This window comes from Puntigrus tetrazona, chromosome 17 (assembly GCF_018831695.1).
Source record: "Puntigrus tetrazona isolate hp1 chromosome 17, ASM1883169v1, whole genome shotgun sequence".
Taxonomy (NCBI): Eukaryota; Metazoa; Chordata; class Actinopteri; order Cypriniformes; family Cyprinidae; genus Puntigrus; species Puntigrus tetrazona.
In genome coordinates, this window is record NC_056715.1 from 18981414 (window position 1) to 18993654 (window position 12241).

Genomic DNA, 12241 nt, shown 5'->3' on the forward strand with positions numbered 1-12241 from the left:
GTGCCATATCTGCTATTAGGGTTTAAAACGGCAACGTTTCCACTTTGAAATCAATTCGATGACCACCTGAAATTTATAACACAGACGTACCATTTCATCTCTTTATTAAATGTATCGTATAAATACCGATGCTATTACATTTCGCACTCAATGCATCAGCCTACACCTGAAACCTAGTTACCATAGCAACAGAGCGATCTCTCAGAGATTGATGTTAAGTTTGCTTTTAATGGCGTCGCTACGGTTTTCTGGGCCCCTGAACTCGTTGACTTTTAAAGAGTCAGTAGAATAAAGTCACCTCACCGCACCCAGTGTTTGACAACTCGTATTATTGTGTTCACAGAGTAAACCTTTGGCTGAATGGTACGCATTAAAATTTAAATTATCCATCTGCGTAAGGTACAGAAAAAGCGTATCGCGTTCATCTGTAGCTCAGTTGTTTTTCCACAGGAGGCCGCGTAATCTTACACAAAAACACTGAATTATCAGCATAATTAAATCCAAATCCAGCATAGAGGGGTTCAGTGAATGTGGTGTTAACCGTATGTAAGTGTGTGAGCGTGTGTGTGTCAAAGACAGAGTAGAAGGACAGAGAGCCCGCCGGCCGGTCCAGATACACTCCTACTCTGTTAGAGTGATGTAAAGGGACAGATATTTCTGTGCTCTTATTATTGTGTCTGACAGCGAAACTGTTATTTGAACAGTTCAGACTCCAGGACTTTTTGTTGTATCCAAACAAAGACTCACTGCGCCATCCTTTCCTGCCGATTCTTTTATACGTGACCGATACAACAACCCCTTCCCTCTCACTCCAGTCAGTCTCCCAGTAACAGCGTCCGGACAGACTCTCTCTACACAGAACCTGAGCGCACTCATCGAATCTCTCTGGATGAGCAGGGTATGCCTGCTTCTCTCTCACATACGTCACCCTTCTGTTCCTCTCAGTCAGAGTAAGATGAGTGTTTGTGGTGTTTAAATCCAGCGTGAGATCACATGCATCTGAACACAAGAGGAGAGATGACAACATTTAGAATTCAGGATTGTAATCAACATCTGGTTTATCTAGAGTTAGGGGACAGGAAATCGAATTAGCTGAGCGTTAAAACGTTTGCGTGTCTGTGCAAATCTGAGTCGATCGATGACATGTTTATCACAATGGTTAAATAGGAACTAGGATTCTTGTATCATATTGATATAAAAAATGCAATAACAAAAAAAGAAATTATGTTTCATTCCTTGTTATTAACAATGTGAAGTGTGTTGAAGCTTACAGTGCACCCAAACTGGGGTTTGTGAAGGAACTGCAGGGGATTTGTATATTTAAAAGAAAAGCTCATAATTAACTAAATAGGTTTATCAAAAAAAAATATGATAAAGGTCAAGGTGTGAATAATTACACTTTCACTAGTCTCTGATGCAACCTGTGTTGTTAAAAGCGCTATATAAATAAAAATGATTGATTGATTGATCAACACACAGCCTAAAATCAGTAAATTATGAATAATTTTTCCTGTTGTGTGGATAATAATATGTAATCGTTTAATCAGTAAAAGTAACTGTAGTCTGATTCAGAGTATATTATAATTTAATCTAATACAATTACTTAATATTTGGAATCTGATTAGGTTTAATCAGATTATTAATCCAAATTGCATGTAATGTTACTATCGGCTCTGTTTGTGTGCGACCTACATTTTTGTAGTCCTGCTGTAATCCTGAACGTTCCTCCACAGTCCACGCTATAAAAGACAAAAGATGTCACCCTTGATTTACATCATAATATTATGTAAATATTTTCATTTGCGCATTAGAGAATGTAGACATTGTTAAAAACACTGGTGCTCATGCTCATATTTTTTCATGACAATAATGTTATCTCACCAGTCACGACCAAGTCTTAAGTATTTTATGAGGTGGCTAATTCATAAAAATTTGTATCACCTCACTCATTCATACGAATTGTGCAACTTGTAAAATATGTATGAATTGCTTTAACTCCTAAAAACTATGCTTTGTTATTGTCAGAAGATCAGCTATCTTGTTGAATGTTTGTAGTGGTATAAAGCGTTGCACCACCAATACTTATACAACGGGTCCGACCCTTAAATGATTCACTTGAGTTCATTCATTGAAACTGTGCTTTTCACTGTAATCGAGAAAAATGTGAAATAAAAAATATTGGCCGAAGCCGAACTAAATGAAAAACTGTTTTCGCATTTTTCCCGTATATTTTGCCCATTTTTTGCATAAATTAAAAAGCCAAAATGTGCTTTTTACTGTTTTTTTAAATAATAATATTTACTTAAGACTAAACATTTCTTAAATATACTTAGAACTATGCCAACAAAGTAATATATAACTTAAAGTTTGGACTTTTCGACATTGAACCCTGATTAACAAGCAAATAGAGCTCATAATTTCGTCATAAATTATTCAGTTATTTATTTTTTATGCTACATAAAAAGTTTTCAGATGACATTCAGTGACAGCACACACAGTTACAAATATACACGGATGACTGTTGGTGTTAAACATACTTGAGTTTGTATAGACTGTAGTTTGGATCAGAGAGCAGCTTGACTAATGATTTTCCTGGATGATTGTAGCTCAGATCCAGCTCTCTCAGGTGTGAGGGGTTTGAACTCAGAGCTGAAGCCAGATAACAACAGCCTTCCTCTGTCACCATGCAACCAGATAACCTACAAACACACATCAAAAAAATTACATAATCTATTTAATAAACAGTTTAAAGTTTATTAATCTGTTGTATTACTTCAGTATATTGAGTTGACAATGTGAACTCTTCAGTCCATCAGAGAGCAGCTTTACTCCTGAATTCTGCAGGTCGTTGTTACTCATGTCCAGCTCTCTTAGTAAGGAGTTTGTTGATTGTAGTGAAGAAGACACACTTTCACAGCACTGATCAGTAAGATTACAGTAAGCAACTCTGTAACAGGATGAAATAATTCATTATAATACCAGTAATTCATCTTAGCAAAACCTAAATCACCTAAAATCACCTAAACTCTTTTAAATACTTGATAATATTTGACTTCCTTGCTATAAAGGTTGTTTATGCATTCATGCAGCTCAACAGACACAAGTGAAACTAAGGTGTTGGATCAAAATCTGAGAGAAAACACCTACTGAAAAAAGACAAAAAAACATTCAAAGCGTAAATTCACCAATAAAGAAATCAAAAGGCAGGTTATATATTCACACAAAAGCAGTAGCTATTTAAATTTAAGAGCTCAAATCAGCAGTGCACTCCTAATTTAAACAACCCTAAATTTGATATATTTACAATTGCAACTGTAATTTAAAAAAACAAATGATCTTTTTTGTCCTTTTTTAATACCTCAGTACGTGGAGTTGACAGTGTGAATTGTTCAGGAGGAGCTCCACTCCTGAATCTTGAAGGTTATTGTTACTCAGGTCAAGCTCTTTCAGTGAGGAGTTTGATGATTGTAGAGATGAAGACAAAATTTCACAGCATTGACCAGTGAGATTACAGAAGGCAAATCTATAACACAAGATGAAATGTGGTTTTATTTTAATGACACTGATATCACCTATTGGACGCTTTAATTTTTTTGCATTACTATTATTTCTGTAATTTCATGCGTTTAAAACAGCTGAACTAAATGTCAATCCAAGACTTTTCATGTTCATACACATACCAATGCTGTAGATAAATAAATGAATTACACAAAGTAGTTTTTACGTTCTTACATCTCTGTTGTTGGATTTAATTACTGTAATGGTATATTGGTATGTTCTTCCTTTGAAGTGCTTAATGCAGACATCTCATCCCCTAACGTTCCCTCAAATCCCCCAAGGTTCTATGACATGTTTGATTAAGTCTGCGGTTCTCAACTCCAGTCCTTGCACCCCACCCCTCTGCATATTTTGTATGTATCTCTTTGTTAATGCACCTGATTCAGATAATCAGCTAGTTAGAATAGAACTTCATGGATGAACGGTGTTCCCATCAACATGTTTACTCTGTGTTACTAAGATAATGTTAACTCTCAGTGCAACCAGATAATGTTTTTAATTAAGTTAATTAATTATCTTAATCAATATGCAATCAAATTATTTCAGATATTTTCCTTGAGGAGAGTTGTCACATCAGTGTTATTGAAACTTATAAAAATGTCAATGTTACTGTGTCACAACAATCCAGAAGCATTCAGTTTCACCTGGTATCACAAATAATAACACTCACACAGCTTTTCTGCAGTTCACCACAGCTGGTATCAGTCTCCTTCTGCCTTCATCTGATGTGTTGTATTTCTTCAGATCAAACTCATCCAGCACCTCCTCTGATATCTCAAGCATGTAGGCAATTGTTGAGCAGTGAGCAGGAGAGAGTCGATTCATTGAATGTTTCTCTGATTTCACAAACTCTTGTATCTCTCTGTACAGAGTTTGATCATTCATTTCCAGCAGACAGAGGAAAATATTGATGCACCTGTCAGCTGAAAGCTGTTCATCACTCTTGATTTTGTCTTTAATGTACTGTGTGATTATCATGATGTCCTCTGAGCTGTTCTCTGTGTGTGTCAGTAGATTGTGTAAGAGTCTCTGATTAGACTCCACTGAGACACCTAACAGGAACCGCAGAAAAAGATCTAGGTGTCCATTTTCACTTTGTAAGGATTTATTGACTGCTTCTTTTAGTAGCTCATGCAAAGACATTCTCCAGCTGTACCAATGATATCTTTCATCCAGAAATAACTTCAGTGATTCAATATTCTTTGTTAAACAGGAGTAAAATACAAAGAAAGCAGCTAGAAATTCCTGAAAGCTCAGATGTATGAAGCAGTAGACTTTCCTCTGATGAATCACAGATTCCTCCTTAAAGATTTCAGTGCAAATCCCAGAATACACTGAGGCGTCTGTCGCATCTATGTCACTCTCTCTCAAGTCCTCCTCATAGAACATCACATTGCCCTTCATCAGCTGTTTAAAAGCCAGTTCAGCAAGTTTCACAATCACTTCTCTGCTGGACTGTAACTGTTCCTTTGGTTTTCTCTCATCATACTTCTGATTCGTCATGTTGATCTGAGTCAGCAGGAAGTGGATGTACATTTCGGTCAGAGTTTGAGGGATTTCTGCACTGTCATCTTTCAGGTTTTGAAGCACAGTGGCTGAGATCCAGCAGAAGACAGGGATGTGACACATGATGTGGAGGCTTCTTGATCTCCTGATGTGTGAGACGATTCTGCTTGCTTGATGCTCATCACTGATTCTCTTCCTGAAATATTCCTCCTTCTGAGGCTCAGTGAATCCCTGAATTTCCGTCACTCGGTTTATGTATTTTGAGGGGATCTGATTGGCTGCTGCTGGTCTGGAGGTGATCCAGATGTGAGCAGATGGAAACAGGTCTTTTCTGATAAGGCTAGCCATCAACATACCCACTGATGAAGATTTATTAATGTCAGAAACGTTCTCATTGTCTGAAAACAAGAATGTCATTCTGCTTTCATCCAGACCATCAAAGATCAACACAACATTACACTCTTCATAAATCTTTGAGTCCACATCTTGGAGTTCCGGATGAAAGTCCAGCAGAAGTCTGTGAAGACTGTACTGGTGATCTTTAATCAAATTCAGCTCTCGAAATGGAAGAACAAACATGAAATCTACATCCTGATTTGCTTTTCCTTCAGCCCAGTCTAGAATAAACTTCTGCACAGAGATGGTTTTTCCAATTCCAGCAATGCCTTTAGTAAGAACAGTCTTGATTTTGTTTTTCTTCTGTTTTCTTTGATTTTTATATTCAGGTTGAGCTAAGGGTTTAAAGATGTCATTGCAGTAGATTGGAGTGTCTTGTGTTCTTGCCGTTTTCTCCATCTGTAAAACCTCATGTTCCTCATTCACCCCCCCACTCTCTCCCTCTATTATATAGAGCTGTGTGTAGATCCTGTTCAGGAGGGTTTGATTTGCTTCTAGTTTGTTTCCCTCAAATAAGCTCTCAAACTTGTTCTTCATGCTGGTTTTGTTTTGGTCTTTGACTCTCTTCAGGGCATCTGTGTGGGTCTGAGAGTTAGGGTCAAAGCAGTTCTGACAGGGCATTGCTGACCTTATCACACTGCACATTCTGTAGAAACAGTTAAACGAAAAGAAAAACAGCAACAGTTTCTGTTAGTCAAAACTCAATTGCACGATTTGCAATACCAGAATCTAATGCCTCAGTATTGATACTAAATGATACCATAGGTGACGAAAAGGATAAATATAAAAATGGAAAAGGAAAAATAACTGAATTATTTGATAAACAATGCATGTTAGTTTTTTTACAAATCTAGTGTCAGTTTTTAAAGAAAAAACAGTGCTATCTGTAAGATATAAATACATTTACTCAGGGTCAGAGGTCACTGCTCCATCCCTGAGACCAGGTGGTAGAGGCATAGATGTGTCACTCTTCATAGACACACAGCTGGGTTCTGGAGATACTGCTTTATGTTCGTGAACATCCTCTGCCTGATTCTCTGCCTTCTTCCATAGACTCATTGTATAGGTAGTTCTTTTGGAAACCAAGAAAAAACAGAGAAAAGAAGAAAAGAAATATTAGAAATTACTCTTGAATGTGAGCAGGTTGCAAGGAGGCAGTTTAAATAGCCTTCTCTATGGATAAGATCACCTACATCTTAGATAAGATTCCTAAAGGTTTTGCACTGTAGGATATTAGAGCAAATCAGACAATTTAAAATTTGATCAGAACATGAAAACATGAGGAGCCTAATTCCGCAAAGATGCTCAAGACAACATGATGTTTGTAAATCACATCCTAGCCCAACTAGTCATATCTATGCATAACTCCATATTATGTATGTAACCCATGCATTTGATGATCAAGCGCTAATCACTTATTTTTGTATGTATTTTGAATAACTATTGACTTATGATACTGTTGTTATAGAAATCATGTCCAAAATTATATGTTGCAAGAACATTGATTTATGTATTGGGAGGAACAACACCTCAAGCTAAGACAAAAGCCGAGTTTAAAAACTCAGGACACCATTCAAACTACGCTCTTAGAGTTTGGCTTCTTAGTCATATTTTTTTATGCTTTTTGCCATCACTTTTTGCATTATTTGAGAGTCGTTACAGTGGCTTCAACCTGCACATTCCATGTTACTTATCCACAATGGGGCATTGTCCTCATTGTCCTCATCATCCGACATATGATCCTTCACTTGAACCTCTGCTGTACATATTTTTTTATCAGCTCCTGGGATCACCTTGATGACACGTCCAGTGGCCATTGTGCTCTGGGCAGTTGGGGGTAATCCTGTATCTAGTTGAAGTAGGTTGGTGTTAGTTTGCCATTTGTCTCTGGTTTGCAATGCAGAAAGGTAATTATAGAGAAACTGTGATCAGAATCAGTTATTGAGGACTTGAAAAGGCCTCCAGCATCGACTACTGAGTACTTGTGTATTTGTAGCAGAGCAGGGTGTAGCCACCACATCAGAATGAGATCAGAAGGGTGACTAGGTCAGAAGAGATGTAACCTAGCTTTGGAATTCAGAATTCCCTCATTTCACTCTCCCATGCCAACCAAGCTGCCTATATAACTTGGGAGTAGCGGGTCATCCCATTCTCTCTGTTTATTCCAACAATAATTTTGGCTCTTGGGGTGAATGGGATGATGAACTCAAGTGGGTCATACTGTCTGGCCAATACTCTGTAAATATTCCTCCTGATATTGGGACTGGCTTCCTTCAGGTGTGTTTTGTATATCAGCGTGTCAGATTTACACCTCCAGCGTAGTCCCAAAGCAGGTTCCTGCAAGTCCATTTGACTTTGGTTGAGCCATTGGTCACTGTCTTGAGATAGCACTTCTGGGAGAAGGTGACTTCTGGGACATTGCTTACCCATTGCCTTAACTCAAAGCCACCACCATTCAGTAGTTCTCTCAATTTGTTAACCAATGCTTTGGCCTCTTCAGGAGAAGAGAAGCTCTTGAGCAAATTGTGCAAATAGAAGTGTATCTTAACTGCATCACAAACTTCATCACATTCATCAGTAACATGCCATTGAAGGGCATAAGTTGCACAGCATGGGAACAAAAAGTCCCAAATGGCAGAACCTGCCATTCATACACACTAGGAGGCAACTCTCTCTTCAACCTCAAGAGAGGTTTGTCTTCAGGAAGGTTATGTCACCTGATGTAACATAACCTTTACAATGCTGCTGATTGCTGTGGAATGTTCTCTATATTGCAGCAGGGAACCTAGTTGTGAAGAGCACAAGTTGGGGCCAGGCTGGAGCAGTTCATTTTACATTGTTTTCTTTATAGGTAAAGAAACAGTTGAACACAATTCTGGCTTTCTCTTTGTGGGTTACCATGTGATGTGGTATGAACCATGACTCTGTGGAGGAATCCAACATGAACACCAACAGTACGGGAAGACGTCTGTTGGGTCTGGATGCCTCTTTAAGGTTCTTTCGCGCCGAAGTCACTCTTGTTAAAATAAAGACACAACAATTTGTTCTTAATTTTAAGAGCTCGCAAGTGGTGTCTTCAGTTGTAAGCGAGAGCAAAACCGTCCAGTCTGCCTTGGTTTGCATCTGAAAGCCCCACCAGAAAACCTCCTTTTTATTGTGAAAAGATAAGAAAACACACCATGTCACAAAGTGGAGCATCATATCATCATAGCGTGACTCGTCCAAGGTTGAGTTCTGAGATTAAGACTGTCTTCCCAAAACTTGAGAAGAAAGCGGCATTGGAACGCAATAAGCAGGAACTGAACTGAAGTCATAGAACTGAAGATATGAGAGAACAAGCAATCCTTGAAGATATGCACAAACATCTGCTCTGGAAATTTCCATCATGCAGTCACTTAATGTCTGCATTAATGTAACAACATTAAATCATAGAAAATCATGTTTCATCTAACAACATCAAACTTCGAACATGATGATGCTGCACAGCTGAAAGGGAGAGAGTGGTTGTGAACAGGCAGGACAAGGATTTGTTCTGTTGTGCTAAGTACTTAGTAGGGCCTTAAAGGCTGAATGATTGACTGCATTCAGCCTTTCTGTCAAGGCACAGGATATGGATTTCTTGTCTTTGGACTGTTCTCCAGATTTAGTGTTTATATCATGTAGCGCAGTCAGATGCTTTCCTTTGCATGTGCTACAGTTGGCTCTCAGGTGGCACTGTGCCACTTGGTTACTGTGGCCACATCTCCAGTACTGGTGGGTAATAACCCACTGCTTCTGCTGCTGCTGCTTGGTGAGCTGAGAGAAGTTAGACAATCATCCAGATTGAGCAGGTTATTACAGCAGTAACCTTTTCAGGTGACTGTGGAGTAGACCATGCTGCAGAAAGTGCTTCAGCAGAGGTAGTTTGGGTAGAGGCTAATAGCGCAATCATTGGCTGTAAGAGTCATTGTTTAGAAGTGCTTCTTCAAATTTGAGATGGTACATCAGAATTTGGTATTTGAACCTCTCTATAGCATCAGGGGAAAGAATATTCTCCAAGGATATTCACAGCCTTGCAAACTCTAGGGTCACCACAAGTCTTGGGACCCCTGAAGGCTTGGGACCCCTGTATGATCTCTCTTGTCTATGTGGGCAGTCTTCTGCTGGGTAACCTCAGGTGGTTGATTCATTCTGTCACTGGGAGAAAGGGCTCTGTGACTAATTGTGCAGGAGGACTAATAGTGCATTTAGCACTGAGGGTATTTCTTACTATAAGACTGAGGGCATTTATTCCATCCCTCCTATTGTCCGATTGTGGGGAATGGAATAATATGGGTGCATCGGTTAAAGTGCATGAGGCTCAGTTTTATTAACAGTTTTTTTGTTGCATGCACAAATCCACTAACATCTACAATAGATAACTATCTTTTACAATAGATGTAATAACACAAGTCATTACTATCCAGAACCTTACATACATCTCAAAAGCTTAAAATGACATCAGCCTGTATTAGGGTGTTATTATGATTTTCACTTTAGTATACTAATCCAAGTACTTAGTAGTTCCTTTAGAATAAGTTGGCAATACTTGAATCATTACTAGTGGGTTATCATTATGTTCATTTTAGAATTATGCATTATGCATAATTCTCAGTAATTATGAACCTGTATACAGTAGATCTTAGGAGTTTAGAACTTTCTTCTTATAATAGTAATTAGACTATAATATTTATAGTAATTTTTAGTAGTTATTCATTAACAACAGAACAAGTGTTACCTCATGTTTTAATAGTGCAATGATTCAAGTTTACACTTACTCAGGGTCAGAGGTCACTGCTCCATCCCTGAGACCAGGTGGTAGAGGCATAGATGTGTCACTCTTCATAGACACACAGCTGGGTTCTGGAGATGCTGCTTTATGTGCGTGAACATCCTTTTTCTCTCTTCTCCTCCTCCTCCTCTCTCGTCTTCTCATTGTACAGGTAGTGCTTTACTTTATAAAAAGACAAATACAACTGAATTTTGTGACACACATGGGAAATAAATTAAAAGGAAAATTCTTTATTAATTGTTATACAAGATATTACATATGTAATATGTCACACATTTGGACTTTTTTTTGTTGTTTTTCATGTCCCATGTGCTCTGTGTGACCTACTTTCTGTCTTCAGTTGATTGTCTCATTATGTTCAGGTGTGTTTAGTTATTTATGTCATTTACTTTCTGCTATATAAGTTCCTGTTTGTCCTAAATTAATTCGTCCGGTCTCGTCTCTAGTAGCGTCTGTGTAAGCGTCTTTGATTTTGTGTTGTTACAGTCTGCCTGTCGATTATTATTTAGTTTTTTGTGGAAGATTAAAACGGTAAAGAGTTATATTCTCATAGAGTACTTCTTCCCTCAACTACACCGTGAAACACACTTTCATGAGAGCAGGCTGGCGTACGGTCCATGCGGTACCTCTCAGTGCACGTGCACATTAATGTTCTATAAAAGTGCTAGAGTATCACACTGAGATCTATGCAAAATATTATGTCACAATGGCTGTATTGAGTATTCAAGTAAAAACAGTCGTTAATGTCTTTCATAAAACTAAACATTTAAGAAAATATAGGATGGCTGTCTATAATGGATCCATGCATTTCTTATTAGGCTTATAATGTTAATCCAACTACAAAAGAAAAACATGAATCACTCAGCAACTTGTGTAACTTAAATATGTAGTTGTAATACAGTTTTCATTAACACTGTAAATTTAGGTAATTTGTATCTAATGATCTGAGGGCTAAGCCCCTCTAAAGATGAAATAAGAACCGTCTCTGCTATTAGGCTTTACTTACCAACGAGTAAAAATGAATCCAGAAGTGTATTAGTTCAAACAGGACTGTCAAACATATCTGCATTTATTTTCTGAATCCATTCTGTCTCTAGACAGAAGCATTAATACATTTTGTTTTAAATTGGATTCTTCTTATTCCCGATGTTGTCCATGCTCTTCTTTCACAAAATGGAGTCTGCAAGGAATAGTTTCACTTTTGACAGACAGGTTAAACATTGACTAATCTAGAAAGGTAAAACTTGCTGGCCGTGTGTAAATCACCTACACAGGTGGGTTTTTTTTACCTAATCAACATAAAAATACTAAAACATTTTTACAGCAATGCTCTTTAGCTACCTGTGCTAATATGCCTTGAAATAGATAATTCTGCAGAATATTTGACATATAGCCGATTTCAGAAGATTGCTAAATAAATGTGATCTCCTATGGCTCATCTGATCATTTTAACTTTAGAGAAAAACGGTGGAAAATTAAAGGTTACATTATTTCAGTAATTCAACTCAAATTGTGCTGTATCCAAGCATTGTGCAGTATCCAAGAATGTTAACAAAACAATTGACTGGAAGGAAAACGTGTGGAAGAAAAAGATGCATAACCAACCGAGAGAGCCAGTCTTATGAGGATTGTCAAGCAAAATCGATTCAAGAATTTGAGTGAACTTCAAAAGGAATGGACTGTGGCTGGGGTCAAAACATCAAGAGCCACCACACACAGACATGTCAAGGAGTTTGGCTACAGTTGTCGTATTCTTCTTGAAGCCACTTCTGAACTACAAATTTGAATTTGAATTACAGACAACATCAGAGGCGTCTTACCTGGGCTAAGGAGACGATGAACTGGACTGTTGCACAGTGGTCCAAAGTCCTCTTTTCAGATGAGAGCTAGTTTTGGATTTCTTTTGGAAACCAAGGTCCTAGAGAGAGGTAGGGAGGCTGAAGAAGCTCATAGACTCTTTCATTTAGATAT

General features: G+C 38.0%; 1 protein-coding gene across 3 annotated transcripts; it reads right to left on the minus strand.

Moving 5' to 3' along the window:
• Positions 1–87: 87 nt before the first annotated feature.
• Positions 88–11467, minus strand: LOC122361743 (NACHT, LRR and PYD domains-containing protein 3-like). Of its 3 annotated transcripts, XM_043262681.1 has the most exons (9): positions 11277–11466; positions 10257–10432; positions 6368–6532; positions 4229–6106; positions 3359–3523; positions 2774–2947; positions 2538–2699; positions 1693–1739; positions 88–999 (listed from the first exon to the last, which is right to left on the minus strand). In XM_043262681.1, the coding sequence occupies exons 2-9, from the start codon at positions 10412–10414 to the stop codon at positions 422–424; spliced, it is 3327 nt and encodes a 1108-aa protein (XP_043118616.1). In that variant the 5' UTR covers positions 10415–10432; positions 11277–11466; the 3' UTR covers positions 88–421. The 3 variants fall into 3 exon arrangements, with proteins under 3 accessions (XP_043118616.1, XP_043118617.1, XP_043118618.1); XM_043262682.1 differs by lacking the exon at positions 6368–6532 and having other exon boundaries at positions 11277–11467; XM_043262683.1 differs by lacking the exons at positions 10257–10432; positions 11277–11466 and having other exon boundaries at positions 6362–6502.
• Between the last annotated feature and the right edge of the window lie 774 nt (positions 11468–12241).